General features: G+C 36.5%; 1 protein-coding gene across 1 annotated transcript in view; it reads left to right on the forward strand.

The window, feature by feature from the left end:
- The window catches only part of EYS (eyes shut homolog), a 1,726,005-nt gene that overhangs the window by 484,038 nt on the left and 1,219,058 nt on the right, over positions 1–22,909 (forward strand). The window contains exon 13 of the mRNA XM_059941649.1: positions 21,958–22,079. Coding sequence (XP_059797632.1) covers positions 21,958–22,079 — 122 coding nt within the window. The remainder of the gene's footprint in view (positions 1–21,957; positions 22,080–22,909) is intronic.

Consider the following 22,909-nt stretch of genomic DNA (forward strand, 5'->3'; position numbering starts at 1 on the left):
GCCTGGGCCCACCAGAGAAGCAAAGCACCATTATTGAGAGGCACACAAGGAGAGGGGCGGGACCACCATAAGAAATTCTATCATTGTGAGCACTCCCAGGAAACAGGACACCACCTACAGGAGCTCTGGGGGCAGGTGTGAGTTGCTGCCACCATCTTGGGCTCCAGAGGCAGGCACTGGATGCCTCTTCCAAACTCGTGGGCAGACACCAGGTCCTACCCCCACTGACTGGAAGGGCATGGGCAGCTCTGCCACTAGGAATTGCACCAGTGGGCCCCAGAACCTGCCCTTGCTGACCTTGAAGGGCACAGACAGTTTCCACCATTAGGAAATCCGGCAGTGGGCCACAGGACTCACCCCTGCTTACCCGGAAGGGTGCAGAGAGCTCCTGCCACAAGGAATTCCACCAGTGGGTGCCAGGAGCTGCTCCACTGTCACGGGAGGGCATGGGTAGCCCCCACAACTAGGAAAACTGTCAGTGGGTGCCAGGACCTGCCCTGCTGTCCTGGGAGGACATGGATAGCTCCCTGCACTAGGAAATCCACCCGGGGAGGGGCTGAAACCACAGCTGAATCCCAGGAGCCCTGTGACTAAGGAAGAAGCACTGAAATCCCTCCTCACAGCTGCGTGGACCATGGAGTTACTCCTCCACTGATGGCCCCTAAATTCAGTGACTGCAAAACATCTGTAAGGACAACAAGTGCCCTTGCAGCTGGGATGGGTTGGGCTTTAGTAGCTTTGTGGGCACGTACATGAAGGGATCAGGCCAGGCCAGAGACTAAGTTGCATCCATAGATCCTACAGTGGGTCCAGGTGCATGACTACTGCAATCCTAAGACCTGACCTCAGTGGATCTGCTTTGGTGGCCTGGTGAAAACAACACCTGAGAGACACCAGAGCCAAATGTCAGCACACCCACAGTTAAAGTGGGACTGAGTGCAGTGGCAACAACAGTGTACTATGTGAGCCCGCACAACGGGTGAAAGAGAACACAACAGAGCACATTCACAGTAGAACAGCTGCAGAGGAGGAATAGTCAGTGGCTTCTCTCACAGTGAGAATGCTCCAATCCCACCTACCTCACACTGAGGATCAGAAACACAGCTCAGTAATAGATCTGGGACCTCTACTCCAACAGCTAGAGAACAGACCCCCACACCAACAGGGCAGTGACAACCACAGAGCAAAGGTAAGGCCCCACACAATATCCAGGGCAGGCTCTTGTCACTAAAACATCAGGTCAACCCCTTATCAAGGGGTAAGAGCACAAGCATCTGGACCAATCTCACCCATCAGGGGGCAGACGCCAAAAGCAAGAGGATTTACAATCCTACAGCCTGGGCAAGGGAGACCACACAGTAAGTTTCACAAAATGAGATGACAAAGAAATATTGCATATGAAAGAGCAAGATAAAACCCTATAAGAACAACTAAATGAAGAGGAGATAGGCACTCTACCTGAAAAATAATTCAGAGTAATGATAGTAAAGATGATCCAAGACCTCAAAAAAAGAATGGAGGTATGGATCGAGAAGATACAAGAAATGGTTAACAAAGACCTAGAGGAACTAAAGGACAAACAAACATAGATAAACAATAAAATAACTGAAATGAAAAATACTCTAGAATGAATCAATAGCAGAATAACCGAGGCCAAAGAACGGATAAGTGAGCTGGAAGACAGAATGGTGGAAATCTCTGCTGTGGAACACAATAAAGAAAAAAGAATGAAAAGAAATTAGGACAGCCTCAGATACCTCTGGGACAACATTAAACACACCAACATTTGAATTATAGGGGTGCCAGAAGAAGAAGAGAAGGAGAAAGGGCCTGAGAAAATAGTTTTAAAAATTAAAGCTAAAAACTTCCATAACATGGGAAAGGAAATAGCCACCCAAGTTCAGGAAGCACAGAGAGTCCCATACAAGATAAATCCAAAGAGGAACATGCCAAACCAAATACTAATCAAACTAACAAAAATTAAACACAAAGAAAAAATATTAGGGACTTCCCTCGTGGCACAGTGGTTAAGAATCTGTCTGCCAATGCATGGGACACGGGTTCGAGCCCTGGTCCAGAAAGATCCCATGTGCCACAGAACAACTAAGCGTGTGTGCCACAGCTACTGAGCCTGTGCTCTAGAGCCTGCAAGCCACAACTACTGAAGCCCGTGTGCCTAGAGCCCATGTTCTGCAACAAGAGAAGCCACTGCAATGAGAAGCCCATGCACCACAATGAAGAGTAGCCCCCACTCACCACAACTAGAGAAAGCCCACGTGCAGCAACAAAGACCCAACACAGCCAAAAATAAATAAATAAACAAATAAATAAATTTATAAAAAAAGAAGAAAAAATATTAGAAGCAGTAAGGGAAAAAACAGCAACAAATAACATACAAGGGAATCTCCATAATGCTATCAGCTGAAATACTTGTAGTAACCATCTTTGGAAGGTAGGCTTGTAGTCAGAACAGTAGCTTGCCACACCTAGAGAAAGAACTTCTGACAAAGAAAAAACATGTTCTTCCAAAATTATTTTTGTCTTAAAATTTTAAGATGATTGCTTAAAATTTTACATTATTTGGCAAGAAAATGATTATATGATATATGATTATAAAGTTACTAGTGATTTAATATTATCACATATTAACAAATTACTTTTATGTTTCATACTTAGAAATTTCCTCTTATTATAAATATTTATGTTAACAGAATAAAAAGAAACTACCTGAAAAAGTACTTGTAAACTTCAAATCTAAGTCAAAATTTGGTCATTGGAGACTCTGCTTCCTTTCTGTATATGACAATGGCTATTGACTTTGTTTAACTAAAACACATTAAGATTAATTTATCTGACGTTCTTAGTGAATAAATATTGATTATTATGACATGATAAGACATTTCTCTCTGTGTGTTTTTAAACACACATTTTGCCTCATGAACTGGTGTAAGAGATTGGAAACAAAGGTATACTTTAACAGTGGCTCTTCCAAGAAAAACTGTAGGTTGTAAACCATTTACTGTGTTCCCAGCTGTCATTTCGGAACATAATTTTGTTAAACGGGAATTAAGGAATCACGAGGAATACTCTAGACAGCTGGTAGAACACTAGGCACAGTAGAGCCACTGCCACTGTCCTTGTTAACACCTGGGTCTTCTAGGAAATTTAAATAGAGCAACAAAAAACATGATCATTTTAAGATTGAAAGAGTTAGTGGAGGTAGTGACCTATTCCACATGTATTTATATAAATATTATGACCAGTTGGGAGCAGTTAGATGAGTTTCTCAGTGGCCTACATGTAGCAGCCTCCTAGACCAGGCCAAACACTCTGACCCCTCCAGGGGATTCACTCCCATCTCCATTCACATTATGTCAATGGTTTAATATATGTGGAAGATATATAAGAACCCATAAGTGGTTTAATTTATGTAGAACATATTTACTTATCGATAGAATGAAAACACAGCCTTTATTCCCTGATTCCACACACACACATGCAAAATGAATAAACAAATAAGTAGAAAAAGAAGGAACAAAAGAAGAAAGACCCATCTGATTACCCTGAGGAGGAAGGGGAGTAGTGATCAAATCAATAATATTAAATTCTAAAATGCCAAACACATCTCAGAGGGCTTGTTTTCATAGTTAATGATATTTGAGAATAACGCATTTGCTTCTTGAAATTATTATTGGATTCATGGATCCCAACAGGCTGATGACGAGAGGCTATTTGAAACTGGAGTTCACACTTTTCTGAGCATTGTTACACCATCTTAGCCCTTCCTGCCCGCTGCTTTCTTGGTTACAACACTTGTGGCTGAGTTCTTATTTCACCCTTCTTATTACTAATTCTATTGCAAAGGTAGCTTATTAACCTGCAATAAAATCATTATGGTTAACCATAAGATGAAACAGCTCTCCTATCAAGGAACTGCAACTTGCAGATAAACAAAGTATTCAATAATCATTAAGGTCATGGCAATTATGACTTACATTAGGTCTTACATTATGACTCTAACCAGTGCTCTCCTAACTGTGATGTGCTAGAATTCCTCTTGGAAATTGTTAGGAAATAATTATGTTTAAAAAAGAGAAAAAAAAGAGTTAGAAAGACTATAATATGTGGTATTTGCTAAATAACTCTGAAAATAAGCTTTAGATTCAGATTATATATATAATGTAAAATTTATTTGAAATATACTATATGCATTTATTGTTATATATGCTAGATATATCTATAATTATATGCAATATATTGTATCTATCTACCTATCCATCTATTATCTATCTACCTATTGTTGCACATAAATACTTTCTGTTTAAAAACTAAAGAAAACCTCTGCCTAATTTTACAGAATTTAAGTTAAAAATCCTAATAAATTTAAAATATCAAGAACAAAAAGTTTTACAGAATGTAAAATAGTCAAAATAACTGTAAAAACATATTTGAAATATCTTAACATTTTGTCATATTCATTAGTTTATTTTACTTTACCAAGTGATAAAATGATCTACTGCAAGGAGTTATTGAAAGTATCTAAAACAATAGGCAAATATTACATTATTTGCTTGGTACTTGCTTCTACTTCTGCTGTGTAAAAGCCTGGCTTACTTTTCTACGGTTAGAGATACTTATTTCCCTTGGGGTCACTATGCTGGAAATGAGTTCCATATTCATGGTCTGAAAACTTTCAGCCACACTGATTTTCATATATCCTGAGGCTGCAAACACCTCGTGACTGCTGGCTGCATTCTTCAGTCAAAGCGGTGATATTTACTCTCGCTACTGCCTGGCACCATCAAGCTCAGTGGGTGTGAAAGTTGTCCATATCCAACCTGAAAATCACCTGTAGAGCCAGGGTAGATCTCCTTATTCCATGCATGTACAGCTCAAGCTACGTGTTAGAACGTCAGGAATAAACGGTTAACATTGGTTATACTGTTAACCTGTGGGCTTTCTCCATTAGCATCTCTATTATGAGGGTAAAGTTAATGACTATTGGTCACTGCTATTTGTACAGCATCATTTTGGTGTCAACTAGACTATCTAGCCACTTAATAATATACAGAGAAAAGAGAATATGGGAATTCATATATTAAAAGAATTATTCAACACACATGATTTGAAAGTTACCTTAACAAAATTCTCAGAATGTTTTCATGGTATATTTCAGAAAATATATTTCTGAATGTATTAATTTACCAGATGTTTTTAATTGATTTTTTTTTTTTTTTTAGCTACATTTGGGAATACTAGACAAAGAGTCAGGAGACATGAGTTCTAATTCTGTTTTGCCATCAACTAGTTACAGCAGCTTGAGCAATTAGCCTCTACGGGTTCAGCTTTCTCATTATAAAATGGAATAAGTTGAATGGATCAGTGGTTTTCAATCTGCGTTTTGAGACTCAATGTGGGTGAATGCTGTCCTTAGGGGTTGGTGTGGAGAGAGAGAGGCTAGGACAGCTAAACCAGCAGGGCTCTGGGCTCCCTGCCCTACTCAGTAAGAGCACAACTGCTTTTCACTGCTTTATTTATTTACACACCCTAGGGAAATGTGTTTGTATAAGAGTTTCTTATTTACAATTAACAAACAAAAATCTTTAAAACAACTGAACCAAATAATCTAATGTTTAAGACAGTTTTGAGCAATAAAAGATGTAAAATGCTATGGGCTTTCTAATGTGCTAGAAAACTGAGTGTGAGTAAAGGAATTACGTATCATCCTTCTGCAATATATTTTAGAAAAAGCCTGATGGGGCAAAATAATTTTTAGTTCATGGTGTGCTTGTATTATTGTCATTTGACTTTCAGACCAAAAAGTAATTGTCCCAAACATCTAAACTACCTGTAGCAGAATTGCGTTCATATTCTGACATCTATATGTTGGTGATGGTCCCTCAGAAGTCTATGTTTTTTTGTATTCTTAAGTATTATCTATGCCCTGACGATAAAGTTTTGTGTAATAGATTATATCTCCAGTTGTCAAATTGAGTCAGTATGGAAAGCAGTATTGAAGATATAAGAATGTGCTGGAACGGTACACCTCAAAGGCAGGTAAACTCTTTTCCCATCATAGCTATGTTATCAGTGAGGAATAAAATTCTGGTGCTGGTAGCCTAAGCTCTTTTATTCTAGTTTTAAACTCTTTCTTTAAAAGCAAACAAACAAAAAACACTGTTAGATGTAGGGGAACCCTTTGGAAAGGATCACGAATGGTTTATGAAGGTAGGACATGCAATAAGAGAGCTACATTATCACAAATGGATTGTTAATAGAGACTACAGATCCAAAATAGCAGAGTAGACAAACAGCTGAGATTATTTTGAAGAATATAATATGAATTTTATGAGTAGGTCGACTAGAATATAGGAAATAAAAGTGGAAATTTGCACTTAATGTCATTTTCTCATTTAGAATAGGCACTAAAATGCTAATTTGCTCTTTTAGCACTAGCAAAAAATATCTTTACATGAAAACAGTGACTAAATTTCTTAGCGGCTTATATTTCCTTTAGAAAGTGTTTTAAAAGGTCAACATAGTTTCTTTTATACTCTATTAATATCCACATTTAATGTGTGGCTTTTCATATTCTTCACATATTTATATTAGATTTTCCCAAGTTAAAGAAATTGTGTTTTTCTAAAACAGTTCTGCCTTGAAACTATCACTCAATTTAACATATATTTTCATTGCTTTATTTGAGAATATGTTCAATCAGATTCAACATTTATAACTTTTTATAGAAATTGTTTTTAAATATTACATTAACTTTCTGGCAGAATAATACATATTATTACTTTTTTAACATCTTTATTGGAGTATAATTGCTTTACAATGGTGTGTTAGTTTCTGCTTTATAACAAAGTGAATCAGTTATACATATACATATGTTCCCATATCTCTTCCCTCTTGCATCTCCCTCCCTCCCACCCTCCCTATCCCACCCCTCTAGGTGGTCACAAAGCACAGAGCTGATTTCCCTGTGTTATGCGGTTGCTTCCCACTAGCTATTTATTTTACGTTTGGTAGTGTATATATGTCCATGCCACTCTCTCTCTTTGTCACATCTTAACCTTCCCCCTCCCCATATCCTCAAGTCCATTCTCTAGTAGGTCTGTTTCTTTATTCCCGTCTTGCCACTAGGTTCTTCATGATCTTTTTTTTTTTTTCCTTAGATTCCATATATATGTGTTAGCATACTGTATTTGTTTTACTCTTTCTGACTTACTTCACTCTGTATGACAGACTCTAACTCCATCCACCTCACTACAAATAATTCAATTTCGTTTCTTTTTATGGCTGAGTAAAATTCCATTGTATATATGTGTGACATCTTCTTTATCCATTCATCCAATGATGGACACTTAGGTTGCTTCCATGCCCTGGCTATTGTAAATAGAGCTGCAATGAACATTTTGGTACATGACCCTTTTTGAATTATGCTTTACTCAGGGTATATGCCCAGTAGTGGGATTGGTGGGTCATATGGTAGATCTACTTTTAGTTTTTTAAGGAACCACCATACTGTTCTCCATAGTGGCTGTATCAATTTACATTCCCACCAACAGTGCAAGAGTGTTCCCTTTTCTCTGCATCCTCTCCAGCATTTATTGTTTCTAGATTTTTTGATGATGGCCCTTCTGACCAGTGTGAGATGATATCTCATTGTAGTTTTGATTTGCATTTCTCTAATGATTAATGATGTTGAGCATTCTTTCATGTGTTTGTTGGCAATCTGTACATCTTCTTTGGAGAAATGTCTATTTAGGTCTTCTGCCCATTTTTGGATTGGGTTGTTTGTTTTTTTTGTTTTTGAGCTGCATGAGCTGCTTGTAAATTTTGGAGATTAATCCTTTGTCAGTTGCTTCATTTGCAAATATTTCCCCCATTCTGAGAGTTGTTTTTGGTCTTGTTTATGGTTTCCTTTGCTGTGCAAAAGCTTTTAAGTTTCATTAAGTCCCATTTGTTTAGTTTTGTTTTTATTTCCATTTCTCTAGGAGCTGTGTCAAAAAGGATCTTGCAGTGATTTATGTTATACAGTATTCTGCCTTTGTTTTCCTCTAAGATTTTGATAGTGTCTGGCCTTACATTTAGGTCTTTAATCCATTTTGAGATTATTTTTGTGTATGGTATTAGGGAGTGTTCTAATTTCATACTTTTACATGTACCTGTCCAGTTTTCCCAGCACCACTTATTGAAGAGGCTGTCTTTTCTCCACTGTATATGCTTGCCTACTTTATCAAAGATAAGATGACCATATGCGTGTGGGTTTATCTCTGGGCTTTCTATCCTGTTCCATTGATCTATGTTTCTGTTCTTGTGCCAGTACCATACTGTCTTGATTACTGTAGATTTGTAGTATAGTCTGAAGTCAGGGAGCCTGATTCCTCCAGCTCCATTTTTCATTCTCAAGATTGCTTTGGCTATCCGGAGACTTTTGTGTTTCCAAACATATTGTGAAATTTTTTGTTCTAGTTCTGTGAAAAATGACAGTAGTAGTTTGATAGGGATTTCATTGAATCTGTAGATTGCTTTGGGAAGTAGAGTCATTTTCACAATGTTGATTCTTCCAATCCAAGAATATGGTATAGCTCTCCATCTATTTGTATCATATTTAATTTCTTTCATCAGTGTCTTATAATTTTCTCCATACAGGTCTTTTGTCTCCATAGGTAGGTTTATTCCTAGATATTTTACTCTTTTTGTTGCAATGGTAAATGGGAGTGTTTTCTTAATTTGGCTGTCAGATTTTTCATCATTAGTGTATAGGAATGCAAGAGATTTCTGTGCATTAATTTTGTATCCTGCTACTTTACCAAATTCATTGATTAGCTCTAGTAGTTTTCTGGTAGCATCTTTAGGATTCTCTATGTATAGTATCATGTCATCTGCAAACCGTGACAGCTTTACTTCTTCTTTTAAGATTTGGATTCCTTTTACTTCTTTTTCTTCTCTGATTGCCATGGCTAAAACTTCCAAAACTATGTTGAATAATAGTGGTGAGAGTGGGCAACCTTGTCGTGTTCCTGATCTTAGTGGAAATGGTTTCAGTTTTTCACCATTGAGGATGATGTTGGCTGTGGGTTTGTCATATATGACCTTTATTATGTTGAGGAAATTTCCCTCTATGCCTACTTTCTGCAGGGCTTTTATCATAAATGGGTGTTGAATTTTGTTGAAAGCTTTCTCTAAATCTATTGAGATGATCATATGGTTTTTTTCCTTCAATTTGTTAATATGGTGTATCACGTTGATTGATTTGCGTATTTTGAAGAATCTTTGCATTCCTAGAATAAACCCCACTTGATCATTGTGTATATTCCTTTTAATGTGCTGTTGGATTGTGTTTGCTAGTATTTTGTTGAGGACTTTTGCATCTATGTTCATCAGTGATATTGGCCTGTAGTTTTCTTCCTTTGTGACATCTTTGTCTGGTTTTGGTATCATGGTGATGGTGGCCTCGTAGAATGAGTTGGGGAGTGTTCCTCCCTCTGCAATACTTTGGAAGAGCTTGAGAAGGATAGGTGTTAGCTCTTCTCTAAATGTTTGATAGAATTCTCCTGTGAAACCATCTGGCCCTGGGCTTTTGTTTGTTGGAAATTTTTAATCACAGTTTCAATTTCAGTGCTTGTGATTGGTCTGTTCATATTTTTTATTTCTTCCTGATTCAGTCTCGGCTGGTTGTGCATTTCTAAGAAGTTGTCCATTTCTTCCAGGTTGTCCATTTTATTGGCATAGAGTTGCTTGTAGTAATCTCTCATGATCGTTTGTATTTCTGCAGTGTCATTTGTTACTTCTTCTTTTTCATTTCTAATTCTATTGATTTGAGTCTTCTCCCTTTTTTTCTTGATGAGTCTGGCTAATGGCTTATCAATTTTGTTTATCTTCTCAAGAACCAGCTTTCAGTTTTATTGATCTTTGTTATTGTTTCCTTCATTTCTTTTTCAGTTATTTCTGATCTGATCTTTATGATTTCTTTCCTTCTGATAACTTTGGGGGTCTTTTGTTCTTTTTTCTCTAATTGCTTTAGGTGCAGGGTTAGGTTACTTATTTGAGATCTTTCCTGTTTCTTGAGGTAGGCTTGTATTGTTATAAACTTCCCTCTAGAACTGCTTTTGCTGCATCCCATAGGTTTTGGGTTGTCGTGTCTCCATTGTCATTTGGTCCTAGATATTTTTTGATTTCCCCTTTGATTTCTTCAGTGATCACTTCGTTATTAAGTAGTGTATTGTTTAGCCTCCATGTGTTTGTATTTTTTATAGATCTTTTCCTGTAATTGATATCTAGTCTCATAGTGTTGTTGTCGGAAAAGATACTTGAAACCATTTCAATTTTCTTAAATTTACCAAGGCTTGATTTGTGACCCAAGATATGATCTATCCTGGAGAATGTTCCATGAGCACTTGACAAAAATATGTATTCTGTTGTTTTTGGATGGAATGTCCTATAAGTATCAATTAAGTCCATCTTGTTTAATGTATCAATTAAAGCTGTGTTTCCTTATTTATTTTCGTTTTGGATGATCTGTCCATTGGTGAAAGTGGGGTGTTAAAATTCCCTACTATGATTGTGTTACTGTCAATTTCCCCTTTAATGGATGTTAGTATTTGCCTTATGTATTGAGGTGCTCCTATGTTGGGTCCATAAATATTTACAATTGTTATATCTTCTTCTTGGATCGATTCCTTGATCACTGCATAGTGTCCTTCTTTGTCTCTTGTAATAGTCTTTATTTTAAAGTCTATTTTGTCTGATATGAGAAAGGCTACTCCAGCTTTCTTTTGATTTCCATTTGCATGGAATATCTTTTTCCGTCCCCTCCCTTTCAGTCTGTATGTGTCCCTAGGTCTGAAGTGGGTCTCTTGTAGACAACATATATACAGCTCTTGCTTTTGTATCCATTCAGCCAGACTATGTCTTTTGGTTGGAGCATTTAATCCATTTACATTTAAGGTAATTATCGATATGTATGTTCCTATTCCCATTTTCTTAAATGTTTTGGGTTTGTTATTGTAGGTGTTTTCCTTCTCTTGTGTTTCTTCTCTAGAGAAGTTCCTTTAGCATTTGTTGTAATGCTAGTTTGGTGGTGCTGAACTCTCTCAGCTTTTGCTTGCCTGTAAACGTTTTAATTTCTCCATCAAATCTGAATGAGATCCTTGCTGGGTAGAGTAATCTTGGTTGTAGGTTTTTCTCCTTCATCACTTTAAATATGTCCTGCTACTCCCTTCTGGCTTGCAGAGTTTCTGCTGAACGATCAGCTGTTAACCTTATGGGGATTCCCTTGTGTGTTATTTGTTGTTTTTCCCTTGCTGCTTTTAATATGTTTTCTTTATATTTAATTTTTGATAGTTTGATTAATATGTGTCTTTGCGTGTTTCTCCTTGGATTTATCCTGTATGGGACTCTCTGTGCTTCCAGGATTTGATTAACTATTTCTTTTCCCATATTAGGGACGTTTTCAACTATAATCTCTTCAAATATTTTCTCACTCCCTTTCTTTTTCTCTTCTTCTTCTGGGACCCCTATAATTCGAATGTTGGTGCGCTTAATGTTGTCCCAGTGTTCTCTGAGACTGTCCTCAGTTCTTTTCATTGTTTTTTCTTTATTCTGCTCTGCTGTAGTTATTTCCACTATTTTATGTTCCAGGTCACTTATCCGTTCTTCTGCCTCAATTATTCTGCTGTTGATCCCTTCTAGAGTATTTTTAATTTCATTTATTGTGTTTTTCATCGTTGTTTGGTTCCTCTTTAGTTCTTCTACATCCTTGTGAAATGTTTCTTGCATTTTGTCTCTTCTATTTCCAAGATTTTGGATCATCTTTACTATCATTATTCTGAATTCTTTTTCAGGTAGACTGCCTATTACCTCTTCATTTGTTAGGTCTGGTGTGTTTTTACCTTGCTCCTTCATCTGCTGTGTGTTTTTCTGTCTTCTCATTTTGCTTATCTTACTGTGTTTGGGGTCTCCTTTTCGCAGGCTGCAGGTTCGTAGTTCCTGTTGTTTTTGGTATCTGTTCCCAGTGGCAAAGGTTGGTTCAGTGTGTTTGTAGGCTTCCTGGTGGAGGGGACTAGTGCTTGTGCTCTGGTGGATGAGGCTGGATCTTGTCTTTCTGTTGAGCAGGTCCACGTCTGGTGGTGTGTTTTTGGGGTGTCTGTGGCCTTATTATGATTTTAGGCAGCCTCTCTGCTAATGGATGGGGCTGTGTTCCTGTCTTGCTAGTTGTTTGGCATAGGGTGTCCAGCACTGTAGCTTGCTGGTCGTTGAGTGAAGCTGGGTCTTGGTGTTGACATGGAGATCTCTGGGAGATTTTCTCCATTTGGTATTACTTGGAGCTGGGAGGTCTCTTGTGGACCAGTGTCCTGAAGTTGGCTCTCCTACTTCAGAGGCACAGCCCTGATGCCTGGCTGGAGCACCAAGAGCCTTTCATCCACATGGCTCAGAATAAAAGGGAGAAAAATTACAAAGTAAGAAAGAAAGAGGATAAAATAAAGTAAAATAAAATAAAGATATAATAAAATAATTAAAAGACCAAATAAAAATAATTATTAAGAAAAAATAAAATTTTAAAGTAAAAAAAAAAAAAAATGGACAGACAGAACCCTAGGACAAATGGTCAAAGCAAAGCTATACAGACAAAATCTCACACAGAAGCATACACATACACACTCACAAGAAGTGGAAAAGGGGAAAAAAATAATATATCTTGCTCCCAAAGTCCACCTCCTCAATTTGGGATGATTCGCTGTCTATTCAGGTATTCCACAGATGCAGGTACATCAAGTTGTTTGTGGAGCTTTAATCCGCTGCTTCTGAGGCTGCTGGGAGAAGTTTCCCTTTCTCTTCTTTGTTCGTGTGGCTCCAGGGGTTCAGCTTTGGATTTGCCACGCCTCTGGCGTGTTGGTCGCCTGAGGGCGTCTGTTCTTCTCTCACACAGGACGGGGTTAAAGGAACAGCTGATTCAGTGGCTCTGGCTCACTCAGGCTGGGGTGAGGGAGAGGTATGGGGGCGGGGCAAGCCTGCGGCGGCAGAGGCCAGCGTGACGTTGCAGCAGCCTGAAGCCCGCCGTGCTTTCTCCCGGGGAAGTTGTCCCCGGATCACGGGACCCTGGCAGTGGCCAGCTGCACAGGCTCCCAGGAGGGGCGGTGTGGATAATGACCTGTGCTCGCACACAGGCTTCTTGGTGGCAGCAGCAGAAGCCTTAGCATCTCATGCCCGTCTCTGGGGTCCGTGCTGAGAGCCACGGCTCGTGCCCATCTCTGGAGCTCGTTTAGTTTGTGCTCTGAATCCCCTCTCCTCGCGCACCAGGAATCAAAGAGGCAAGAAAAAGTCTCTTGCCTCTTCGGCAGCTCCAGACCTTTTCCCAGACTCCCTCCCAGCTAGCCTTAGCGCACTAGCCCCTTCAGGCTGTGTTCACGCTGCCAACCCCAGTCCTCTCCCTGGGATCTGCCCGAAGCCAGAACCTCAGCTCCCAGCCCATGCCCGCCCCGGCGGGTGAGCAGACAAGCCTCTCGGTCTAGTGAGTGCTGCTTGGCACCAATCCTCTGTGCGGGAATCTCTCCGCTTTGCCCTCCGCACCCCTGTGCCTGCGCTCTCCTCCGTGGCTCTGAAGCTTCCCCCCTCTGCCACCCGCAGTCTCCGCCCATGAAGGGCCTTCCTAGTGTGTGGAAACCTTTCCTCCTTCACAGCTCCTTCCCACTGGTGCAGGTCCCGTCCCTATTCTTTTGTCTCTGTTATTTCTTTTTTCTTTTGCCTTACCCAGGTACGTGGGGAGTTCTTGTCTTTTGGGAGGTCTGACGTCTTCTGCCAGCATTCAGTGGCTGTTCTATAGGAGCAGTTCCACATGTAGATGTATTTCTGGTATATCTGTGGGGAGGAAGGTGATCTCCGCATCTTACTCTTCCACCATCTTCTCCTCTCTCTCATTTTAGATTCAAAGAACCAAGATAAATCATTTTCTCCAGCTGAAAGAAACAATGTTAACATAGTTTTTCTTTGTTTTTAAGAATAAATATTACCGTATTTATGTCTAACCCTGAGTATCACTTTATCCAGTATTTGGAAGTCTTTATGTTTTTGGTTAATTCTATAAGTCTTTAGAGATTAAACTGAGTACTTAAAATAATATTAAAAGGAAACAGACAATAAGTCAATAGGCAGAGCTCTTTATTCTTACTAGAACTGAATTCATTATGGATTTTCTTTTTTTTTTTTCATTTTATTAGTGAAAAAATAAATCTTTATCCTTCTTCCTAGGACCATATGAGTAATGAATTAGAAAAAGACAACAATATAAATGTTTTTTAAATTTTTATTCGTTTAGTGTGTATCTAAATTTTCAGGAATCGAAAAGTAAGTTTCATAAAGTAAGATGAATTTTGTGGCTAAGACTGAATCAAATATAATTACCTCAATATGTAAACACTTCATAATGGAATCAGTCTAATGCTTCTTTCTTTGGGATTTTCAATCCTCATTTATAGAACTAGTTTTAGTTGATTGTAAGGAAGGGCTATTTAAAGGAATTCTAAAATATAATTTTTCTTGTTAAGAAAATGAGATGACTGAATATCTAGAAATTATAAATAAAATATTTTTCTGGACTATATATTAGCAATTAATATCATATATATTCCATGCTTTAGCATCCATTCTTTCAGTCAAATATAAAATTGTATTCCAGATAGTGATAATTGGTGGACAAAACAGATTTGACTTTATATTTTACAAGTTAGAGAAAAACACAATAAAATAAGTAAGTTAGTCTAAAATATGGTAAGTACCAAGCATAAGATGGAACATGTATGTAAGTAGTATACATAAAAAGTTTCATAAACAATAAAGCAAAAAAAGTAATTGTGAGAAAGGTAAGTATACTGGAGGAAATGATCAAAGCTTCAGGTAGAATGTGGCATTTATTTTGACCTGGAGGCAGGAATCAAATTTCAAAAGTTGAGGCAGAGGTCACGGGAAGTAAGTAAAGATATTCCAGATGGAAGAATGCCAAAGAAGCAGGGATCCAATACACAGGAGTAGTTTAGATTACCTGGAAAGGTCACGGGTAAGAGAACACTTTAGTTAAAAGTTACTGGTATCTGACTGTGAGTCAGATATCATATGAAGTCCTATGCTAAGGACTCATTTAATCCTCCACCCTCATCAGTCAGGTACCATTATTTCTGATGTCCCTTGAGATTAAGTAGCAGGCTTATTATTATTTAGCTAATAATTCATGGAGCTTGATTTTAAATCCTGGCTGTCTCTCATCAAATCCCTGCAACCTTACATACTGCAGTAAATCCTCAAGCTTTGTTTTTTCTTAAAAGGAGTTTTTCTTCTTCCCCAGTTGAAGGAAATGTTTCACTAGGGATGGACTTTTAGGTTGGCAATTAATTTCTCTCAGTCCATTAGCATATTGTTCTACTGGGTTCTTGCTTCCACTGTTGGGAAGTAAATTGTCAGACCTGGTGTCCCTTTGAAAGCAAGTGTCTTTGTTCTTTGGCTGCTTTTAAGATTTACTCTATGTCTTTCATTATCAGCAGTTTTACCCCAGATAATGTTTTCTTTGTGCTTAATCCCACATAGGTCTGGAGATCTTTCTAAATCTGTGGTTACTGTCCTTTGTTATCTTTGGACAATTCTCAGGCAGTAATTTTTTCAAATATTGCTCTTATCCAATTTCTCTTCTCCCTCTTTAATATTTCAATTATTTTTATTATTTCCCATATTTAACAGTTTTTTTCTTTTTCTGACTTCTTTATTCTTTTGTCTTTATGTAATTCAGTCTGGAAATTTACTACTAATCCTCTACTAAGATTTTATTAAAATAATGGAATAAATGATTAAATTTCAATTATTATTATTTCCAAATCACAGTATTTTTTTGACTATTTTATAGCAGGTTTCTAGTGAAATTCTCTATCTTGCCTTCTATATTCTCACATAGTCATTTAAAAATATCCAATAACACAATATCTGAATAATCTGTTCCTACTGTCTGATTTTCTCTTGAATTTTGGTTATCAGCATTTCTTTAATTTTTTATTGAATACCAGACATTTTGTTATCAAATATTGAAAAATTTCCTCCAAAGAGCACTTCATTTCTCTGGCAGGGCAACAGAGTACAGATCGATGACCTCAACTAAAATGTTGAGTGGGGTTTTAGCATGATCTGGGCTGGGAGTTTTGCTGGTTTGTTTTACTTCTAGACCTTGGTGTTTCCATGAAAGCCAGAAGTGTTTAACAGGACCATTGCAACTTACAGGCCCTAGACTCCAATCTCGACCTTTCCTGGAACACAAGACTACTGAATCTTTGCTATTCACTTTAGCTGCTTTCTGCTTACATTGGGTAGTTTCACCCTAGGGAACAAATGTCTCCAATTGATTGCTCATCAACATTTGGGATCATTTGTTTGTTCTTCTCTTCATGGACCTCTCTCCTCAACAAAGTTGAATACATATATTTGTGTAGCTATATATATATTCATTCCAGGGAAATTGTTGCAAGCTCCAGCTGCTTCTATTTACCTGAATTTAAGAAAGCAAATGTCCTGGCCTTAAAAGCAAGGGCAAGAGTGATCTTACTTTAGTTTGTTTCCCTTCTCTCCAGAATTTACGAGATGCAATCTGTTTTGGTTGTTCTTTTCAGAATTCAATCATTGCTCTATGTATTTTACTCAGTTTCGCTAGTTGTTTTCAGCAAAATGAGGTTTGGCAGGATTTTTTGTTGTTTGCTTGTTTGTTTGGTAAATAGCTTTTATTAATATAAGGACATTCCCAAAAAGTTCTCATTTGATAAGGTAATTTTTATTAATGTGTGTTGAATTATATAATGGTTTTTCTGAATCTGAGATGATCAAACCATTTTTTCCTTCTTTAATAGAGTTTCTTCTATTGAAGCATACTTCTATTTCTGTAAGACAAAAACAAAAACAAATTACCTGCTCATAATAGAACAAATCTTGAAGACACTCTTAGATTCAATTACTTAAATTTATTTTTTTCAATTTTACTTTTTTTGATCACATAAGATTGACTGAGTTTGCATTTCTTGTTATATGCTTGCCAGATTTTGGTATCTAGGCTTTACTAGTCTCAAAATTTAAGTTGGGTAGTTCCCCTGCTTTTCTGTTTTCTGCACCTATATGACATAAGAGAAGAATTAAAGATTTGGAAGCAATTTTATTTCAGTCTGTGTAAGCATACTGTCAATCTCCCTTTTTGGTGCATTTAAAAATGTTTACTTATTTAGTAAGATTTTCTACTATTTCTTGATCAATGTTCCTAATTTATTATGTAAAATTTGTCCATATTGTCTAAGTTTGTGTTTGTAATTGATACATTGCTGGATTCTCTTTCTCTTCCTCTTTCATCTTTGTTTTCTTAGTCTGGTAATCTTTATCCTTCAGTAGGTTCATACAAAGAAGTAATGTAAAATAATAATAATAAATAATAGTAATGAAAAATTGTTCATAAAAGAAATAATGAAAAGTAAATACTTTTAAATAATAAAATAAAAATAATGAAATAATGAAAATTGTTCATACAGCAATTCCCCTACATACGAACCTTTAAGTTTTGAACTTTCAAAGATGAGAACGTGCATTTGCACGTCCAGTTGTGTAAGTTAGTTCATGTGTCTGGCGTACTTTGTCACGTGTGTGGATCCTCTACAAGTGGTTGTGCTTTTGTGTACTTTACTGTATACTTTACTGTATAGAGTACAGTAGTACACTATCTTTATTTCAAGCCCAGGTTGTACAGAAGCAAGTGTAAAAGCAGCAGTGATGTAGCTGGTACTGCTAAGAAGTGCCAGCTGTTGTGATGTACTACTATACTTTTCAAGGTACTGTACTGTAAGATTAAAAATGTTTTCTTTATTTTTGTGTTTGTTTTTTATGTGTTATTTGTGTAAAAAGTATTATAAACTTATTACAGTACAGAACTATATAGCCGATTGTGTTAGTTGGGTACCTAGGCTAACTTTATTGGACTTAACGAACACACTCTCAGAACAGAACTCATTCGTATGTAGGGGACTTACTATACAAAGAAATAATGTAGAGATGGATAATTCTGTTCAAGTGCAGTACTTGTTGTGTGTTGTACTTTGAACTTGTCAGATCTAGTCTGGCAAGTCTGGAAGGAATGTTTGTTATTGATTAGTGGTGATTATTGGTCACAAGGCCAAGCATGTCATTACTAGGCCAAGCCAAATCATTACTGCATGCAATGCTCAAAATAAGCTTATGAAGTAGACATTATTGGTACTTTATGTGTAAAGGCACCTGAGGCTTAGATAACTTAAATAGTTTACTTAGATAAATTAAGTAGGTTAGCAGATGTGTTAGGCAGAATTATAAAATGGCCCCAAGATCTCCACCTCCTAGTGCACATGTCCTGTAAAACCTACTCTCCTTGAGCATAAGTAAGACCTGTGAATATAGTGGGATAGTACTATCATTTATGTTACTTTATATAGAAAAAGAGATTTTACAGATGTAACTAAGGTCCCTAATCAGCTGACTTTGATTTATCAAATGTAAGATTATCTTGGGTGTGCCTGACCTAATTAGATGTCCTTAAAGGAGACAAGACACAGAAGCAGGTGCTCCCCTGTTGGCCTTGAAGGAACAAACCACCCCACTGTGCTTTGAGAAGACAAGGCCATGTACCAAGGATGTGACGCCATCTGGATCTGAGAGCCGTCCTTGCCTGGCAACCAGCAAGTGACAAGACCCAAGTCCTAGGGCCACAATGCAATACATTTTACTGACAGCCACTGTTTGGAAAAGGACCCCAAGCCTCAGATGAGATCATAACCCCGGTCAATACCTTGTTTTAGCCCGATGAGACTTTAAGCAAAGTACTTGACTCACCTGTGTCTGGACACTGAACCACAGAAAATGTAAGATAGCAAATTTATGTTTAAAGCTGCTAAATTTGTGGTAATTTGCTACACAGCAATAGAAATTCAATACACCATACATGTCTGGATATTTAATAAGCCACAAAGCTGGTGTTCAAATGTCATCTCTCAGATTTCAAAATTTATATTCAGAATTATGCTAACCTTCTTACCTTTGTATATTTGTCACTGATCACAAGGATTTAAAATATCTAGCTCATGACTTGAAAAACTAAACTACTACTACATAGTTACATGAAGAATATTATATACAGTGTGTTATATATGTAGTTATTATACCTAAAAACTTGACCACTTGGTCTTTTGTCTCACTGGCAGTGTAGTTCACTGAGCTGGATCTGTGTCATCTTTTATTATCTTCTGTCTTTCCTGTCTCCTACTCACTATGTATTTTCAAACTATGAAAACTGCTTTATCTGAATTTGGTAGGAAGACAAATGTCTACTTTGCATTAAGAGGTAAAAATAATGTGACACCAACTTCACAAATTATGTAAACTTTTACTCATTTTAGTAAACATATTTAAATACATTTTCCTCCTCAGGAAAAGTAACTCAAAATATTATTATATGATTATTGAATGCCAAGGTAATATGGCTTAAAAGTAGTGTGTCAGCTTTATTATTTTAAGTTACTGGAATTAATTAACTTTATAGTGTTGATTGGGAAAGTGCTTTGCACTAAGAATGTCTAAGTTCAGAATAATACTTCTGAATCAAGTAAGCAACAGATGAATAGAAATACTTGAACTCTGGGTTAATTCTACTTAATATTCTGCTCTCTGTAGCATTTATATTTTTTTCATGTTTAATATTAGAAAAATGTCTATTTCCTTGATCACTTTGTTTCTGTTTCATACAGATTCCATCATATCTGGAGATCACTGCTTTGGTACCTGACACTTTAGTGATAATTAGATCATTAAATGCATGGTAATTTTCTACTCATTATTAAATCATCAAGAATACCAATAAGAAATATATGGCTTTAATAGCAAAGAAATTTGTTTGGCTTTTTGGCTCACTCACTGAATTTGTTTCAAATTACTACTGATATGTCAAAATAAAAACCAGCAGTATTCTCATGCATTTGTCTTAACAGAAACAATTGACACCCCTTTGAAGGTGAATTGTCAGAAATAACTAAAGGGCACTTCACATGGTCCATGGGTTACGGACATCCATCATGCATCCTGATTTGCCCTCCTGTCTATCACTAGGTTGGGTCATGGTCCCCCATTCACTGCATCAGATGCTTAGTCTTGCCTGTTATAGAATTGCTTCCATCTCAAATAACATATGCATTAAACAAAATATGATCATTACCTTCAATTTTCATGTAAGTCCTCTTTGTAACACTTACACAAAAGAGAAGGAAAAAGAAATAAGCTAAATGCAATCAATGAAAACTTTCTGAATATTGCCAAACTCATTGAGGAAGTTAACAATGATAGAGGCAGAACACAGGAAAAAATTGCTGTTGAAATCCAGTAAACCATAAGTACTGAGAATGAGAACTCTGAGTGGAGAATGAACACATGTTCAGGAGTAAAATCTGGTCTTGGTATGGCCACTCTCATCCCTCTGCTTTTCACAAGCAGTTGAAAACTAAAGCTGGGACCTCAGTGGAGCTACTCATACATTTGGATTATTGTAACCTAAATGCATCTACATCGAGCATAAATGTATGTGTTTCTCTGGTGAAAAAAGTTATTTGCCTGGAATGTTTGAACTTTACGAACTTTCTGTCTACCTATAGTAAAGGTATAGAATCTTTGTGAAGTCTGTTTTGCGCACTAACTTCATATTTTACATTAGTTTTCCTATCATTGTTTCCATTGTTCAATCAACAGGTATTAAGCATCCACTGGTGCCAGGCCTTCTCAAGGTACTGGAATGTATTACACCAGACCATGTTTTCCCATCTCAGAGAGCTCCTGCTCTTGTGTGTTCACAGAACTATGTAGACTCAACTCCATTCCCAAGTGAAAAGTTGGGCTGGCATCACCTGACACAGCTCTGTCCAGTAGAAATGTAACAAAATCTATGTGTGTTCAGTAAATTTTCTAGCAGCCACATTAAAAAAAGTTCAAAGAAACAGATGAAATTAATTTTAATAATACAATCATGTGTTTAACTCTTTATATACAAATTATTATCATTACAACATGTAATAAAATTATTAGTAAGATACTTTATATTCTTTTTTAATATTAAATTTTCCAAATCCAGTGTGTATTTTATACTTACAGCCTCATTTGCGACCAGGCAAATTTCAATGCTCTATAACCACAGGTGGCCAGTGGCTACTGTACTGAACAGAGAAGATCAAGATAACACCTAACATTGATGTTAGAATTTTTTGTATTTATAAATCTAGAATCACTAAACCTCGGAGCCCAAATTCTAACTTTTTGAAAAGAGGTCTAGTCTTCAAAATTATTTTTAATGTATAAATTACTGTCCCACCATAATTTGAGGTGTCTTTTGGGTTGTTTTTCTATTTGCCCAATCAGGAAAAACAATTTTGCTTTCAGTATTTTGAATATTGTTTTAGACCAATTTTATTCTTCAGAAAAATAATATTCAAAGTTTTACAATTTCAATAAACGAACAATACTACACTTACATAAGTTAATTATTTGTAAGTAATATCACAAAGCTGTCAGAAGGTTTATTTTGTTGTAGTTATTTTTTTAACTCGTGAGCTAGTTGCCAAGTATGACATTTAGTTATTTAGTTTTACACAATCACTAGTCTTCATATTACTAATACACTACTTTTATATTAACATTTAACAAGACCAATAGCTGTGTATTGTGAGCTTGACACATAAATATTAATTTTTATTGAATTAGATACTAAAGAATACTGTTCACATAGTTTGTAAACTGCAGTAAAGTAATTTTTGACAAGTATTGACATTCTATAAAAATTGAAAAAAATCATAAATTGACAGAGAGATCAAAATAACGAAGAGTAATAAGAAGTGACCTAAAGCTTGTATAATTTTCATATTCCCTTAGAACTACCAGTGCGTGTGCCTTTCTGGTTGGGAAGGATATTTTTGTGAACAAGAATCCAATGACTGCAAAAAGAATCCCTGTAAGAACAATTCCACCTGTACTGACCTTGGCAGTGGCTATCGGTGAGTAATATATTCATTGTTTCTTTACAAAATTACTTGGAATTCACGATGTCTTTGGGATATATCCAGACATTGTTTTCACTTTACATCAATTAATTAAAATAATGGTACTAAGATGAAGAGCCATTTCCTGAAAAGACAGTGTCACGTTCATTTAAAATTTGCAAATATCAAAGTTCAGATGTCCAGTCAAAAAAGGAATAAACAAATTTTAACTTGGAAATACAATGTCCAGATGTGGCTCATCTTACGAATGACTTTACTTCTTCAAAACACGCTTTTGCCATTTCAGCGTTGTTTCGGGTCATTCCATGCAAGATCAGTGCCACAATATGTGTCCTTAGTGGGTCTATTAAATTAAATTCAACTTATTTCCTATAAATTAATCATGAATTTGGATTATTTTAGTCAAATTATTGGTAAATTTTACAACATTTACTATCCACACTTTCCATACTACAATTATATTATTAATTGAGTTTTAGATGAGAAGTTTGAAGAAACTAAATAGAAATTCTGAGTAGCCACTGTTATTATTCCAAAACTTTAATAACAAAATATATAGTTGTAAATAGTTTTTAGCTTCTGACTTCTTTGGTGTGTGCACTAGGTCCCTTAAGTAGATGCAAAATCAGGCGTACTGTAACTAGAAAGCTTTTCTTATCACACAAGCAGAATAATTGAATATAAATATTGTTATATAATTATTTTTCCAGGGATAAATCAAAATGGTTTCAGGATGTCCTCTAAAATAACTCATAAACTGTCTTTTGTCTTGTGATTAAAATTGAGAATTCTGAATCATCTCAAGCACGTAAGAGTTTTTACAA

Source organism: Balaenoptera ricei, chromosome 12 (assembly GCF_028023285.1).
Source record: "Balaenoptera ricei isolate mBalRic1 chromosome 12, mBalRic1.hap2, whole genome shotgun sequence".
In the NCBI taxonomy this organism is placed as follows: domain Eukaryota; kingdom Metazoa; phylum Chordata; class Mammalia; order Artiodactyla; family Balaenopteridae; genus Balaenoptera; species Balaenoptera ricei.